The 16,966-nt window shown below is 45.6% G+C and overlaps 1 protein-coding gene across 4 annotated transcripts in view; it reads right to left on the reverse strand.

The window, feature by feature from the left end:
* LOC134351452 (anoctamin-4-like) overlaps window positions 1-16,966 on the reverse strand; it is a 226,299-nt gene that overhangs the window by 171,694 nt on the left and 37,639 nt on the right. For all 4 annotated transcript variants that reach the window (XM_063057598.1, XM_063057597.1, XM_063057595.1 and 1 more), the window contains exon 3: window positions 1,496-1,726. In XM_063057598.1, the coding sequence (XP_062913668.1) occupies window positions 1,496-1,726 (231 nt within the window). The remainder of the gene's footprint in view (window positions 1-1,495; window positions 1,727-16,966) is intronic.

Genomic DNA, 16,966 nt, shown 5'->3' on the forward strand with positions numbered 1-16,966 from the left:
CTTGTCTTATATACTGTTCATACAGATCAGATCATTACACAGTGCATTGAGGTAGAACAAGGTAAAACAATAACAATGCCGAATAAAGTGTAGCAGCTCCTGTAAAACCCGAGTTCAATTCCCACTGCTGCTTGTAAGGCGTTTGTATGTTCTCCCTGTGATGGCATGGGTTTTCTCTGGGTGCTCCGGTTTCTTCCCACAGTGCAAAGACCTACCAGTTGGTAGGTTCATTGGTCATTGTAAAATTGTAAATTCACGCAAGTTCCGGGTGAATCTCTCCATCTGCAGGCTGTCCTCGAAGTCACTCACTGTCCTGATTTTACATCATAGAACATAGAACATTACAGTACAGCCCTGTGGCTTCACAATGTTGTCCTGACCCTTTAACTTACTCCAAGATCAATCTAACCCTTCCCTCCCACACAGATCTCTGTTCTGCAGACATCCATCTGCCTTCCTAAAAGTTTCTTAAATGTCTTCAAAGTATCTGCCTTTATCACCATCCCGGCAGTGTGCTTCATGGAAACACCATTCTCTGTGTTAAAAAAACCTACTTCTGTCTTCCCCCCTATACTTTCATCCTGTACCCCCCGTTATGCCACTGATGTTTAGGGCAGGAATGTCTGTCTGTCCTTGGCAGTGTTCAGGGCTTCCTTCGTCATGTCTGTAGCTTCTTCTCATTTTTCACTACTATCAGTCACACAAGTCCTGGGAGGAGACTCAGGAATACCGTTGCACTCAGATGTAAAAGGATAATTCATTGCTGTTTCTGGAACTTTTTCCCCCCAGTCAGGGTTGTTAGCTCAGAGCTGAACCCCCGAACCCGGAGGACTGCTGGACCACTCATAGTCTGGCCTCTACCCTATGACCTGTTTAGCATGGGTCACCCTACCAAGAGTCAGGGCACAAGGCATGGACTCCAGCCAACATAGCTCTTTGGTTCATTGAGGCATGCAAGCCCCCAAACCCTACAACAAAGTTGTGGTCCTCTGGGAGGATACTTTCCTCCAATCATCTTAAAGTTATGTCCACTTTTATTAGTCATTTCCACTCTGGGAAAAAGTCTCTGGCTGTCCACTCTATCAATGCCTCTTATCATCTTGTACACCTCTATCAAGTCACCTCTCATCCTCCTTCACTCCAAGGAGAAACATCTTAGCTCTCTCAACCTACCTACATACGACATGCTCTCTAATCCAGGCAGCATCCTGGAAAATCTCCTCTGCATCCTCTCTAAAGCTTCCAAATCCTTTCTATAATGAGATACCAGAACTATAGACAATACCCCAAGTGCGGTTAACTCAGGCAGCATCCTGGTAAATATCCTCAGCACTCTCTCTAAAGCTTCCACATCCTTCCTATAATAAGGCAACCAGAAATGAACACAGTACGCTGTGTGCTATCTAACCAGAGTTCTGTGGAGCTCTCTATGTTCTGCACACAACAGTTGCACCGAACGAGTACAGGCAGAGAAGAAGCCAGGCCAACGGCGTACCTTCAGTCTCCAGGCTGAGGGTCTCCTGGCTGCTGCTGCAGTACGAAGGCACTGGAGTGATGGAGAGCGAGGCTGGGCAGGATGCAGGCGCTGAGAATTCCTGCTGGGAAGCAAAGGGCTTGGGAGGACACAGCCGAAACTCCTTGTGGGTGTATTGGTGTGGCAGGGTAGGCAGTCGCCCATCTTGCGAAGCAGGCATCGACACTCCAGTGTGGCCCCCAAGGTCGAAACCTGTAAAGGAGAATAAGATGGTGACAGGGAGAGACACTTGTCACTTGCCAAGCAAAATTTATCAGGTCGATGGAACTAGGCAGTTTAAATGGTTTTGCACAGACTAGATGGGCCTCTTTCATTGTTGAAATTCCATTTGGTTTATTATCGACTACAAGACAAACAGGCCATAAGACAATAGGAACAGAATTAGGTCATTTGGCTGTTGTGTTTGTTCCGCCTTTGGAGAAAAGCTGTTTACAAAGGGAACCTCCCACTAAATGATGTGTTTTCTGACAGTTTGAAAGATAGAACATAGGTTTAGATTTATCATTGTCACATGTACCGAGGTACAGTGGAAAAGCTTGCATGCTGTTCATACAAATCAAATGACTGAGGTAGAGCAAGGGAAAACAGTAACAGATGCAGAATGAAGTGTAACAGCTCCAGAGAAAGTAAGTGCAGGTAAAAAATAAGGTGCAAGATCATAATGGTGGACTGTGAGGTTAAAAATCCATCTCATTGTGCGAGGGAACCATTCAATAGTTTGATAACAGTGGGGAAGAAATTGACCTTGAGCCTGGTGTTATGTACTGTTAGGCTTTTGGATTACAAACCACTCTCTCAATGTCGCAAAAACTAAGGAGCTGGAATGGAGAAGCAGTAATCACTATTGACATCAATATTGTACTATAATGTGAGTTTTCCTTTTACACAGAGATGAACTGTTGTATGTGCTTATTGCATTTGGTAGGAAAGATTTTCTGTAACAATCCTTGTGACGGCAGAGCTGAATGACTCTGTTTGAAAGGGTGCTCCACTGCTTATTCAGAAGGTCATGGAGAGGATGTGCCAGATTGTCCAATATGGATAACAGTTTGTTTAGTGACCTCCTCTCCACCACTAACTCAAGAGTCCAGGTTGTAGTTAAGGACAGATCCAGCCTTTTTGATGGGTTTATTTAGTCATTTTGCATCACCAGCACTGGTGCTGCTCCCCCAGCGTAAAGCCGCAAAGAAGATTGCACTCGCTACAACAGACTGGCAAAAGATCTCCAACATCCTACTGCATACATCAAGGAGGAGGTACAGGAGCTTGAAGACACATACTTGCACTGCTTTAGAAACAGCTTCTTCTCCTCTGCCATCAGTTTTCTGAATGGTCCAAGAACCCATGAAACCTCCCTTCTGTGTTCTTTTTTTCCTGTTTTTTGACATTACTTTTTATATATACAGTATATATTCTTAATGTAATTTATAGTTTTTATTATTATGTATTTTAATGTACTGCTGCTGCAATACAATAAGTTTCACAACATATGCCAGTGACATTAAATCTGATGCTGATTTTAAATGTTTTCTCTGAGGAGAGAGTTGGAAGCACCCAGTTTCTGGGAGTGCACATCATAGGTGATCTCGCCTGGCCCTCGCCAGCATCTCTTTAGTCAAGAAAGCACAGCAGCATCTCTATTTCGTGAGGAGATTGAGGTGAGCAATATCCCCCACCCCCCCACCCCATTCTAACTACGTCTTACAGGAGCTGTCCTGGCCAGCTGTATCACAGCCTTGCACGGGAATTGCAAGCCATCTGATCACAAGTCCTCACAAAGGATTGTGAGGACTGCTGAGGAGATCATCAGGGTCTCTCTTCAACCCATTAGAGATATTTATCAGGAGCGCTACATACACAGGACCCTTAACGTTGTGAAGGATCCCTCCCATCCGTCCGTCAGGCAGGAGGTACTGTAACAGTAGGACAAGGACTGTTAGGATGGGAAACAGCTTTTTCCCCCAGGCCATGAGGCTACTGAACTCCCTCTCACCACCCAGGTCTCATCATGCCTGTGCCATTAGACTGTTTACTTTTAACTTGTGTCATAGATGCACCTCGTTATTTGTTAATTTATTTGTGGTAATATTACTTTATGTGTTGTGCGTGAGTTATATGTATTGTGTTGTGGAATGTTGTTTCGTTTGGTGCTATACATGTTTACGGTTGAATGCAAATAAACTGAACTTGAAGTTGAAATATTGAAACATACAGTGAAGTGCGTTGTTTGTGTTAATGCCCAAGGGTGTTCTGGGGGCAGCCCCCACATGTCACCACACTTCCAGCACCAGTATGGAATGCCCACAACTTACTAATCTCACAACCACTTTGCAACACCAGCTGGACGATCGGGGTTCAATTCCCACTGCTCCCTGTAAGGAGTTTGTATGTTTTCCCTGTGACTGCGAGAGTTTCCTTTGGGGGCTTTGGTTCCCTCCCACATTCCAAAGAGTTAGGAAGTTGTGGACATGCTCTGTCAGTGCCAGTGACACTTGCTGTTTGCCCAGCACAATCCTCGCTGATTTTTTTGATGAAAATAATGCATTTCACGCTATATTTCGATATGACAAGTAAAGCTTTATCATTTGATATTTATCCTGTTAGAAGCTAATCAGATAGTCACTGAATTGAAACATTATGATTAATTGATTGAGCTCTCAGTTTGGAATTACTCCACATAAAAAATCCACTGTGAACAGACCAACGTTGAGGATAAAATAATAATGACAAAACTGAGGTAAACTGGTGCGGACCGACAGCAGTGGCTTTGAACCTTTGAACATACCTGGACCCACAACACCTCCTCACTTGTCAAAAAAGCACATCTACACCTTCTGAGGAGATTGAATTTAGAACTCCTGTTATTCCTTTCTGAGTAGTAAATTGGTTTGTTTAGTGATAAACATGCATTCAGATGAATGACAAAAGCCTTATATTTGAACTTCATTTATCTTTTTATTTATTAGGGACACAATGGCAAATCAAATTCTCTGACTCAGTGGAGACTGAAACCTTTCACCTAACAGTGTGACATTTAAACGTCTGTCTAAATGCCTTTTAAATGTAGTGACTGTTTATGAATGCACCACCCCCTCAGGCACAGTATTCCAAATATCAATTGCTCTCTCAATATTACTTGCCAAAGATATTTCAGGATCCTTCAGATTCATTTATTTATCACATATACGTTAAACATACAGTGATAAGTGTTGTTTGCATTCATGACCAACACAATCTGAACATGTGCCGGGGCCAGCTCACAAATGTCACCACACATTCTCGTGCCAACACTGCATGCCCACCGAGCTTGGCAGAACAACACAGAGCACAAGGAACAAAACAACAACAGCAAAAACACCCCTTTGCTCCCTGCCAGCCACCCACGCACACAAGCACAGTCCCGCAACCCCAGGACAGGCTGTCTTCAGCCTCCGGCCTCCAGGGGGCCTCAGACTTGCGGACACTGGGTTTATGACTTTCCCAACGGGCTCGCAGAGATTTGCTGTCTCCAGCCACTGCGCCTCGACTTTCGAGTCTGAGAGTCACGAGGTAATGTGGCAGCTCTATAAAACCCTGATTAGACCACACTTGGAAAACAGTGTTCGGTTCTGGCTGGCCCATTATAGGAAGGACATAGAAGCTTTAGAGAGGGTGCAGAAACACAAACAAAATGCTGGAGGATCTCAGCAGGCCAGGCCAGCATCTATAGAAAAGAGTAAACAGTCGATGTTTTGGGCCAAGGCCCTTCAACAGAACCGTTCTCTTGTTCGCGCAGAAGAGATTTACCAGGATGCTGCTCGGATTAGAGAGCATGTCTTATGTGGTTAGGCTGAGTGGGCTAGGACTTTTCTCTTTGGAGTGAAGTTAAGATAAGACATGACTTGATAGAGGAGTGTCAGGTGATAAGAAGCATTGATAGAGTGGCCAGACAAAGACTTTTCCCCTGGACAGAAATGGCTAATATGAGGGGACATCATTTTAAGGTGATTGGAGGGAAGTTTGGGGGTGGGGAAATGTCAAAAGCAAGTTCTTCACACAGAGAGTGTTGAGTGTGTGGAACACCCTGCTAGTGGTGCTGGAGGTAGAGGCAGATACTTTAGGGACATTTAAGAGACTCACGTGGATGATAGAAAAAGAGAGGGCTATGTAGGAACACACATAAAAGTTGCTGGTGAATGCAGCAGGCCAGGCAGCATCTCTAGGGAGAGGTGCAGTCGACGTTTCAGGCCGAGACCCTTCGTCTAGTCCTGATGAAGGGTCTCGGCCTGAAACGTCGACTGTACCTCTTCCTAGAGATGCTGCCTGGCCTGCTGCGTTCACCAGCAACTTTTATGTGTGTTGCTTGAATTTCCAGCATCTGCAGAATTCCTGTTGTTTGGGCTATGCAGGAAGGAAGGATTAGTTTGATTTTGCAGTAGGTTATCTCAGAGGGCCCTGAGAGTGTAGAATGAGCTGCCAGCACAAGTGGTGCATGCGAGCTCGATTGCAATGTTTAAGAGAAACTTGGATTGGGACATGGATGGTAGGGTAGGGAGGGCTATGGTCCTGATGCATGTCGATGGGAGTAGACAGATTAAATGGTTCTCAGCATGGACTAGAAGGGCCAAAGGGCCTGTTACTGTGCTGTACTTCTCTATGACTCTATAACTTTGGCACAACATTGTGAGCCAAGGGGCCTTGCACTGTGCTATAATGTTGCATGTAAAACCCTCCCTGCCTATACATATTTAATTCACTCTTGACTTCAGTGTTGGTGTTGAGTGATGAGACTCCCCTAGAACACGAATCCATTTCAATGACGTGAACGTTTCATCCCACTACGTGAGCAATGAGCTCAGGAGCAATGTGAACAAGCTGACAATCTCTCAACAACAGCACAGTTTTGGGAAAAAAAACATCCTTCAGATTCAAGACTGTTTAATGTCATTTCTAGTACATAATTGTAAAGGAGAATGAGATAATTGTTACTCCAAACCCAATGCAGCACAACAACACACAATAAGATAAAGACACAGTAATAATTTTTAAAAATGCAGTATAAATACATAAGGCAGCTTGTATACACAGACAGATTGTATGTCTATAAAGTGCGATTAGACACAGGAGTGTCTGACTGACAGGGAATGATAAAGTAGTGGTGATTGGGGGTGTGGAGGGGCGGGTTGGGGATGTGGAGGGGTGCGTTAGTGGGTGGAGGTGTTGATCAGCCTTACTTCTTGGGGAAGTAACTGTTTTTGAGTCTGGTGGTCCTGGCGTGGATGCTATATAGCCTTCCCCCCAATGGGAGTGGGACAAACAGTTCATGAGCAGGGTGGGTGGTATCCATCATGATGTTACTGGCCTTTTTCTGGCATCTTTCTGTATATATGTACATGTCCTCGATGCAGGGAAGCTGGTGCTGGTTATGTGCTGGGCAGCTTATCATTGGCCCAATATGTGTTGGATAGTGGGACAAACAGGCAGAGGGAGAAATCACAGAAAGTCAATGTTTTGGGCTGAGACCCTTCATCAGGACTGGAAACAAAGGGGGAAGATGCCAGAATAAGAAGGTGGGGAAGCAGAAGCTAGGTGATAGGTGGAGCCAGTTGGGTGAGACTGAAAAGGAAGAGGGTTTAGCGTCTGCAGAATCTCTGGTAGAGTCAGGGACAGAGCCAACACTGTCATTCACCAATGTCACATCCAATCTTCTACCTCAGCATCACCTTCATCTCCCTGAATTATGCTAACATCCAGATATCTACTGAGTGATGTCAATGTGTTCTTGCACCCAAGTTGTCCACATGTATTGTGAAGAGTTGGACCGTAAGCCCTGGATCCTGTGTGACTCACTTTTCAGAGAGTTTTTAGTTTATTCCTACTCTTTACATCTGGCCCAATACATAAGTTAGCACATTACCCATAATGCTCTGTGCTCTAACTTTGCTCAAAGTTTAGTGTAAATTTATTTTTTATATACACACATGGCATCCATTCTTAAGAACCCCACCACCCAGGACATGCCTCTTCTCACTGTTACCATCAAAGACGAGGGACAGAAGCCTGATAATCCACACTCAACTCATTAAGAACAGATTCTTCCCCCTCCACCATCAGATTTCTGAATAGACAATGATCCCACGAACACAAGCACACTATCTTTGCTCTTTCTTTGCACTATTTATTTATTATTGTGATTTATAGTACATTTTATCTTTTGCATTGTACTGCTGGTACAGAACAACAAGTTTCAAGGTATACTGCAAGTCAGTAAGAGCACGTACAGGAAAGTAAAGCAATACCATAGGATGGACTAAAAACTCTTCACAAAGACTGGCCATTTATCAAAGTACAAATAAAAAGTACTGAGACCACGAGTTGCAAAGAGTCCTTGAAAGTGAGTCTGCAGGTTGTGGAGTCAGTTTCGAGTTGAGGTGAGTGATTGAGGAGCCTGATGGCTGAGGGGTAATAACTGTTGCTGAACCTGGTGGTGTGGGACCTGTACCTCCTGCCCGATGATATGAGAGAATGGCCTGGGTGGTGGGGGTCCCTGATGATGGATGCTGCCTCCTGGTGGCAGCGCTCCATGTGAATGTGCGCAATGACAGTGGACTCGATTGTATCCGGCACCTTCCGCAGATTTTTCCATTCCTGAACTTTGGAGTTTCCAAACCTTCTGTTGACTAAATGGGACCTTACTGAACGCCCTGAAAAATCCAAATGCACCACATCCGCTGGTTTTCCTTTGTCTTTTCTAACAGTCACATCCTCAAAGAACCCCAGCATCTTTGTCAAACATGATCTGGTGATTTTCTCCTTCCTTCTCTGACGACAAGTGGAGAAGTGCTTTCTTGCTACCTCAGGCACGTTCGCCAGATCCTCTTTTTGAGGTCTGTTCTCCTGAATCGCAGTGAAATGGTTGTTCTCACCAACCAAGCGCAGAGAAAACTGATTTGACAATCTCCGTGCTGAGGGGCGCTCCTTCCTAGTATTGGCTGCCCTGAAGGGGTTAGATCAAAGGATCCCCTGGATCTGAGCAACCATGATTTCACAAAGATGATTGAACAACCAATCACTCAAAAAGAACCAGCTAGGAGCAGCCAATCGCACAGAAAAACTTACTTAACCCCCCCCCCCCCACTTTCTGGTTTCACCTATCACCTACCACCTTGTGTTCCTTCCTCCCCTCCCCCACCTTCTTACTCTGACTTTGCCTCTTTTTTTCTCCAGTCCTGATGAAGGGTCTCGGCCCGATTCATCAACTGTGCTCTTTTTCATAGATGCTGCCTGGCCTGCTGAGTTCCTCCAGCATTTCGTGTCTGCTACACAGAAAAGTTGGCTGGCTGAATAGCCAATCACACAGAACTGGCTTGCTGAGCAGCCAATCATGCAGAAGAACCAACTGGCTGAGGAGCCAATCACACATAAGTATTGGTTGGTTGAACAGCCAACCACAAGGAAGAAATGGTTTACTTAACACCTACAGAGAAAGTGCAGAGCAGGCAAACAGAAAGATGCACAATCACAACAAGGTAGAGGGTGAAGCCAAGAATCTATCTGATTGTACTAGGGAACCATTCAGTAACCCTGTAACAGTGGGACAGAAGCTATCCTTGAGCCCAGATATACATGCTGTCAGGCTTTTGTGTCTTCTGCCCATGGGAGAGGGGAGAAGAGACAACGACCGGGTTAGGTGGGGTCTTTGATTATGTTAACTGCTTTACTGAGGCAGAGAGAAGTGTGGACAGAGTTCATGGAGGGGCGACTGGTTTCCATGATGTGCTGAGCTGTGTCTACAACTTTCAGCAGTTTCTTGTGGTCACGTGTAGAGTAGATGCTGTACCAGGTCTTTAAGCTTCCAGATAGCATGCTTTCAATGGTGCGTTAGTAAAAAATTAGTGAGGGTTGAGGGACTTGTGTGTATAAATTGTCATGAAAAAAATAACTCTGCCTTCAAAGTAAATCACTGTTAGTTCAGGACGCACTGAGGAGGGGGAAGGCACAATGGAGATGCAAGTCTTTCTTTCCATTTTCCATGTAGTACCCTGATCCATGTCATCAATTATTTAAAGTTTCTTCTGTCGTTATTCATAGAGGAGTTTAATGTAGCAAATTCCATTGAGGGGAGAAGTTATGTGTAACAATGGAACCCAATACCTGTTCAATGTGTCGCCAAATGGAAGCTCATTGTGCTTGCTTTTACTGTGACAGTCAAAAGCCCGAGACATACAACCCGAGAACTGAAAGGAGAACTCTACTCAATAGTTTTAAATTGCATCTCCATTTGTTTAATTATGTTTAATTTCAAATGCATTTCTAAAAATAAGTTGGTTCCTATTATGCATTTATTTATTTCATTGTGTTTGTCATATCACACTACGTGAGCTAATTAATGCTAGCCATTGAGATAGGTTATGTATTCGCCTATCCAAAGAGCTAACTTTAATTAGCAGATAGAATTCACTGCAGACAGGTGTGTGGTGTTGCACTTTGGGAGGTAAAGCCAGGATAGGACTTACACAGTGAATGAAAGGGCACTGGGGAGTGCGGTAGAACAGAGGGATTTGGGAATACTATACAGGTCCATAGTTCCTTGAAAGGGGCGACATGGGTAGATAGGGTTATACAGAAAGCTGTTGATACATAGGCCTTCAGAAATGAAAGTATTAAGTTCAGGACATGGGATGTTATGTTGAAGTTGTAGAAGATATTACGGAGGCCTAATCTGGAGTATTGTGTACGGTTTTGGTCACCTACCTACATGGAGGATATCAATAAGTTTGAAAGAGAAAATTTACAAGGATGTTGTCAGGACTTGAGGATCTGAGTTAAAGGGAGGTGTTTAATTGGTTCGGACTTTATTCCCCGGAGTGTAGGGGAATGGGGGGATATTTGATAGAGGTTTGCAAAGTTATGAGGGGTAGGGATAGGGTAAAAGCAAGGCTTTTTCCACTGAGTTTCGGTGAGAGTGGAACTAGAGGTGATGTGCTAAGGGTGAAAGGCTGATGGGGGACATCTTCACTCAGAGGGAGGGGGTGAGAGTGTGGAACGAGCTGCCAATGGAAGTGGCGGATGCTGGCTTGTTTTTAACGTTGAAGAGAAGTTTGAATAGGTACACGGATGGGAGGGGTACGGAGGGCGGTGGTCTGGGTACAGGTTGGTGGGACTAGGCAGAATAACAGTTGGCATGGACGAGATGGCATGGACTAGGCAGAATAACAGTTGGCATGGACGAGATGGCATGGACTAGGCAGAATAACAGTTGGCATGGACGAGATGGCATGGACTAGGCAGAATAACAGTTGGCATGGACGAGATGGCATGGACTAGGCAGAATAACAGTTGGCATGGACGAGATGGCATGGACTAGGCAGAATAACAGTTGGCATGGACGAGATGGCATGGACTAGGCAGAATAACAGTTGGCATGGACGAGATGGCATGGACTAGGCAGAATAACAGTTGGCATGGACGAGATGGAGCTCTGCCAAGCCCAGCAGGGAAAGTAGGAGGGTTGAGCTTGGGGCTAGCAACTCCATTACGTAAAAACCCCGAGGAGACCGCCAGAATGGGTGTCAGGAACCTTTATTCCCACGGTAGCGCTGTTGCCTACCCTAACCCTAATGAGTAGGGATGGCATGGTAACTTAGCAGTTAGAGTGACATCATTACAGCTTCGGGCATCGGAGTTCAGAGTTCAGTTCCAGCACTGCCTGTAAGGAGTCTGTTCATCCTCCCCGTGAAGCACCGGGCGCCTCGTCTCCTCCCACAGTAAAACGACATACTGGTTAGTAGGTTCATTGGTCATTGTAAATTGTCCTGTGATCAGGCTGGGGTTAGATTGGTGGGTTGCTGGGCAGTGTGGCTTGTTGAATGGAAGGGTCTGTTCAGCTTATCTCTAAAATGAAATAAAATAGAATTAATAAATACAGAGAGATTGCTATGGAAATCAAAGTCAAAGTCAACATTATCGAAGTCCACATGTATCACCAGATACCACGAGATTAATTTTCCTGCAGGCACCATTGAGCACATCTGCTGTACGTGAAACACCGCCACAGGAAAGCAGAATCCATCGAGGACCCCACCACCCAGGATATGCTCTCTTCTCACTGCTGCCATCAGGAAGAAGGTACAGGAGCCCCAGGGCCCACCCCACCAGATTCAGGAACTGTTATTATTCCTCAACCGTCAGGCTCCTGAACAAAGGGGATAAATTCACTCAATTTCACTTGCCCCATCATTGAACTGTTTCCACAACCTGCAGACTCACTTGCAAGGACTCTTCATCTCATGTTCTCGATATTTTTGCTTGCTTATTTATTTGTTTGTTTGTTTGTTTGTTTGTTTGCACAGCTTATTGTCCTCTGCACTCTGAATACTGTGAACATCAGTTGTACAGTCCTTGAAAGTGAGTCCGTGTCCGTAGGTGGTGGAATCAGTTCAGAGTTGTGGTGAGTGAAGTTATCCATGCTGGTTCAGGAGCCCGATGGTTGAAGGGAAATAATCGTTCCTGAACCTGGTGGTGTAGGCATTAGGCTCCTGTACCTCCTTCGCAGCAGCAGAAGCAAGAATAGAGAATGTCCTGGGTGGTAGTAGTGAGAGGAGAGCATGGTCTGGATGGTGGGGTCCTTGAAGGATGCTCCTTTCTTGTGGCAGTGCTCCTTGGAAATGCGCTCAGTAGTGGGCAGGGCTTTTCCTGTGATGGACTGGGCTGTATCCACCAATGTTTGTAGACTTTTCTGTCCTGAACTCCGGTAGAAGTTGAAAGGTAGAGGGTTTACTGGGGACCAGCTGGAGAGGGAGATGGGAATCTGGAGCTGCCTGTGTTGTGGGTGGAAGCAGAGACTAATAATCAACCAGTATGAAGTGGGGGGGGTGTCATTCGAGGGATTGGTGGGCTTACTCCTGGGCCGGGTCAAGATGGCCATTCGTAGGTCCAGGAGACGGGCTCTAGCTGAGCCAACTGCCTCCCCCTCTCCCAGGGTTACGTTGGTGCCGGATGTCCTCGGAGAGGGAGCACACAGTCACTGTGGGAGTCGTGGATCAATAGATACACCTGGAGGAGATATGTTTAAGAAAGAGCTGCGCTACACGAGAACGGCCTCCCCTGCGCTGCAGAGAACCAGTGTTTGCTGCGAAAGGAGAGACTGAACAAAGAAAAGACCCTGCCACAAACCACAGGCAACAGTTACTCACGTCCACACTGCAGCAGAATACGCGAATCCTGGATCAGCCTCTACAGCCACTCGAGAAACCACTAATAAACAACCCCTCAGGAGAACATCGTACTCGGCCCGAGTGATCGCACTATTATTACGACTACGGTGGAGTATTTCTAGGAATAGTAGGCCCGCCAGGGAATTGTGTATTTTGCAGATGATAATAACTACATTTTAATTTACAATTATTAACAGCATTGTAACTCCTGACCTTGTATGTATTTTGTATTTGAAGAAACTTGTATGTTTGTGGAAAAAGAAACATTAGACAAGTACTTGAATTGTCAAGGTGAAGCATACTGACCAAATGAGGGTAAATATAACAAAGAAAATAGGAACACAAGAGAATAAGGTCAGGAGTAGGCCAATCAGCCCCTCAAACCTATCCCACCATTCAATGATCTAAATCAACCTCAACTCCCCCTTCTGTTCCAGTTCCCCATCACCCTTAATTCCTCAATCTTCCAAATACTTATCTATCACTGCCACCAATATATCCAATGACCCAGCCTCCCCAACCCTGAGGAACAGAGAATTCCAGAGATCCCCTCCCTCTGAGAGAAGACATTTCTACACACCTCAGTGTAAGGAGGTTGTACATTTTCCCTGTGATAGTGGGGGTTTCCTCTCGTATTCTAACTGACATAGGAGTTCGGGTTAGTACGTTGTAGCATGCTGTGTTGGCACTGGAAGCACGGCCACACTTGCGGACTGCCTCTGGCACATATTTGGATTGTGTGTTGGAAACAACGTATTTCATTGTATGTTTCAATGTCTTCTTTCTTCTTTTGCCTGTTATGCTGCTGGCGTTTAGGGCAGCAATGAAGGTCCTCCATCTCTGGCGACGTTCACGGCTCTCGTCGTTATGTCTGTAGCTTCCTCTCAGTTCACTGTCAGCCATGCGAGTCCCAGGTGGAGGCTCTGGAATACATCACACATTGATGTAGAAGGATTCCTCATTGCTCTCTCCATAACAGTTTAGTTTGATCAGTCAGGGTTGTTGGTCCTGAGCTGAACCCCGAACTTGGAGGACTCTTAGTCTGGCCTCTACCCTTTGACCTGTTTGGCATTGCTGACCCCACCAAGAGCCAACACATTAAATCCCTGACTCCAGCAACATGGCTCTCCAAGTCACTGAGGCACACAAGCCTCCAAACCACGACAAGCTTGTGGTTCTCTTGGAGGATGTTTGAATGTACACGTGACAAAATAAACATAATCTTTATCTTTTAAGTTTTAGTTCACTGCCATATACACCAGGGCTCACATGAAATCACGGTGCAGATGTGAATAATAAATTTCAGGATAACTATGGTGACAAGCACCAAACACCAGAATGGTGTAGTCACGTCATCTGAAGTTGCGCAAAAGAATTAGAATCCAAGTCACTTTATTGCCCGTATGTGAACTTGGTGCCAAGCATAAAACACAGGACAATACCTTAACAGACAACACAATAGCATCCAACAATTTACACAACAACTGAGCAAGCAGCCATGAGCAATCAACAATTAGCACAAACATCGATAATCAAACTGAAATAAATGTGAACATATGAACAGGCTTAATAACTATCACAGAACAAGGAGAGCAGGAAAGGCCATTTAACGGATGTTGTGCAGGGACAGTCAGGGTATTACATTGGAGTGAGTTTTGTTGAGAAGCTGGGTATCTACAAGAAAGAAATTTCGAAGCTGACATATAGTCCTGGTGGTGATGGACTTGTAGCATCTCCCCGATGGCAATTTGGTGAAGAGGTGATTGCTAGAGTGAGTGGAGTCAGCAGTAATTTTTCCATAGTCATAGCCATAGTCATAGTCATAGTCATACTTTATTGATCCCAGGGGGAAATTGGTTTTCATTACAGTTGCACCATAAATAATAAATAGTAATAGAACCATAAGTAGTTAAATAGTAATATGTAAATTATGCCAGTAAATTATGAAATAAGTCCAGGACCAGCCTATTGGCTCAGGGTGTCTGACCCTCCAAGGGAGGAGTTGTAAAGTTTGATGGCCACAGGCAGGAATGACTTCCTATGATGCTCTGTGTTGCATCTCGGTGAAATGAGTCTCTGGCTGAATGTACTCCTGTGCCCACCCAGTACATTATGTAGTGGATGGGAGACATTGACCAAGATGGCATGCAACTTGGACAGCATCCTCTTTTCAGACACCACCTTGAGAGAGTCCAGTTCCATCCCCACAACATCACTGGCCTTACGAATGAGTTTGTTGATTCTGTTGGTGTCTGCTACCCTCAGCCTGCTGCCCCAGCACACAACAGCAAGCATGATAGCACTGGCCACCACAGACTCGTAGAACATCCTCAGCATCGTCCGGCAGATGTTAAAGGAAGAACATCCTCAGCATTTTTTTTCAACTATTTTCTTTGCTCTAAAAGTTGTAAGTTAAATAGAGACTTTGTTTTTTGTTCCTCTCCCAAAGTGAGACGCTGGATGTGTGTTTGTAATCAACCTTCTGCACAAGGTTGAATGGAGTGTAGACCTGAGCGGTCCTCAGGCAGATAATGGTGGCTTTGCATTCACTGCCCGTGGTGTTGAAGTGTAACCAGCACACTTAGCTGCTACTGGAGATCCCCAGGAAGATCAACCAGGGTTGATTCTTGACCTGTTGTGTTTTTTGCTCCACAGACGATAACCGTTCTGGTGAAAAACGTGACGCAGCACACACTGACAGACAAGCAACTGCAGGTGCTGCTGGGATACGCCGAGGAAGACATCTATGACTCTTCGCAGCAGGCAACAGCATTTGGGCTTTTGAAGGTGAGTGAAGTTGCTGTCAGCTTGCAGCACTTGTAACATCCCCAGTGTGGACAGTAGAAATGCGAAACACGAGAGATTCTGCAGACGCTGGAAATCCAGAGCAACACACACAAAGTACTGGAGGAACTCAGCAGGTCAGATAAACTCAAACACGAGGAAATCTGCAGATGCTGGATATTCAAGCAACACACATCAAAGTTGCTGGTGAACGCAGCAGGCCAGGCAGCATCTCTAGGAAGAGGTACAGTCGACGTTTCCGGCCGAGACCCTTCGTCAGGACTAACTGAAGGAAGAGCTAGTGAGAGATTTGAAAGTGGGAGGGGGAGGGGAGATCCAAAATGATAGGAGAAGACAGGAGGGGGAGGGATGGAGCCAAGAGCTGGACAGGTGATTGGCAAAAGGGATACGAGAGGATCATGGGACAGGAAGCCCTTGGGAGAAAGAAAAAGCCGGGGGGGACCCAGAGGATGGGCAAGGGGTATAGTGAGAGGGACAGAGGGAGAAAAAGGAGAGTGAGATAAAGAATGTTTGTATATAAATAAATAATGGATGGGGTACGAAGGGGAGGTGGGACATTAACGGAAGTTAGGGGAGTCAATGTTCATGCCATCAGGTTGAAGGCTACCCAAATGGAATACAAGGTGTTGTTCCTCCAACCTGAGTGTGGCTTCATCTTTACAGTAGAGGAGGCCGTGGATAGACATGTCAGAATGGGAATGGGATGTGGAATTAAAATGTGTGGCCACTGGGAGATCCTGCTTTCTCTGGCGGACAGAGCGTAAGTGTTCAGCAAAGCGGTCTCCCAGTCTGCGTCGGGTCTCGCCAAAATACAGAAGGCCACATCGGGAGCACTGGACGCAATATATCACCCCAGCCGACTCACAGGTAAAGTGTCGCCTCACCTGGAAGGACTGTCTGGGGCCCTGAATGGTGGTGAGGGAGGAAGTGTAAGGGCATGTGTAGCACTTGTTCTGCTTACAAGGATAAGTGCCAAGAGGGAGATCGGTGGGGAGGGATGTCTTCTCCTATCATTTTGGATCTCCCCCTCCACCTCCCACTTTCAAATCTCTTACTAGCTCTTCCTTCAGTTAGTCCTGACGAAGGGTCTCGGCCCAAAACGTCGACTGTACCTCTTCCTAGAGATGCTGCCTGGCCTGCTGCGTTCACCAGCAACTTTTATATGAGGTCAGATAAACTGTCAGGATTGAACTGGGCTGCAAAGTAAGTGGAGGTTGGAGGTGGGCTAGTGGGTGGGTGATGGTGAAGATTACGCCATGACGATGATTTTATTCTTATTTGGGATGAGGTTAAAGACTCAGAACAGTACAACACAGGAATAGGCCCTTTGGCCCATCATATCTGTACTGACCATGGTGTTAATCTAAACTAATCCCACTTGGCCTGTGTCCCTCCGTTTCCTGTCTGTTTACAGGTCTATCTAAATATCTCC

The sequence above is a fragment of the Mobula hypostoma genome, chromosome 9, assembly GCF_963921235.1.
Source record: "Mobula hypostoma chromosome 9, sMobHyp1.1, whole genome shotgun sequence".
NCBI lineage: Eukaryota > Metazoa > Chordata > Chondrichthyes > Myliobatiformes > Myliobatidae > Mobula > Mobula hypostoma.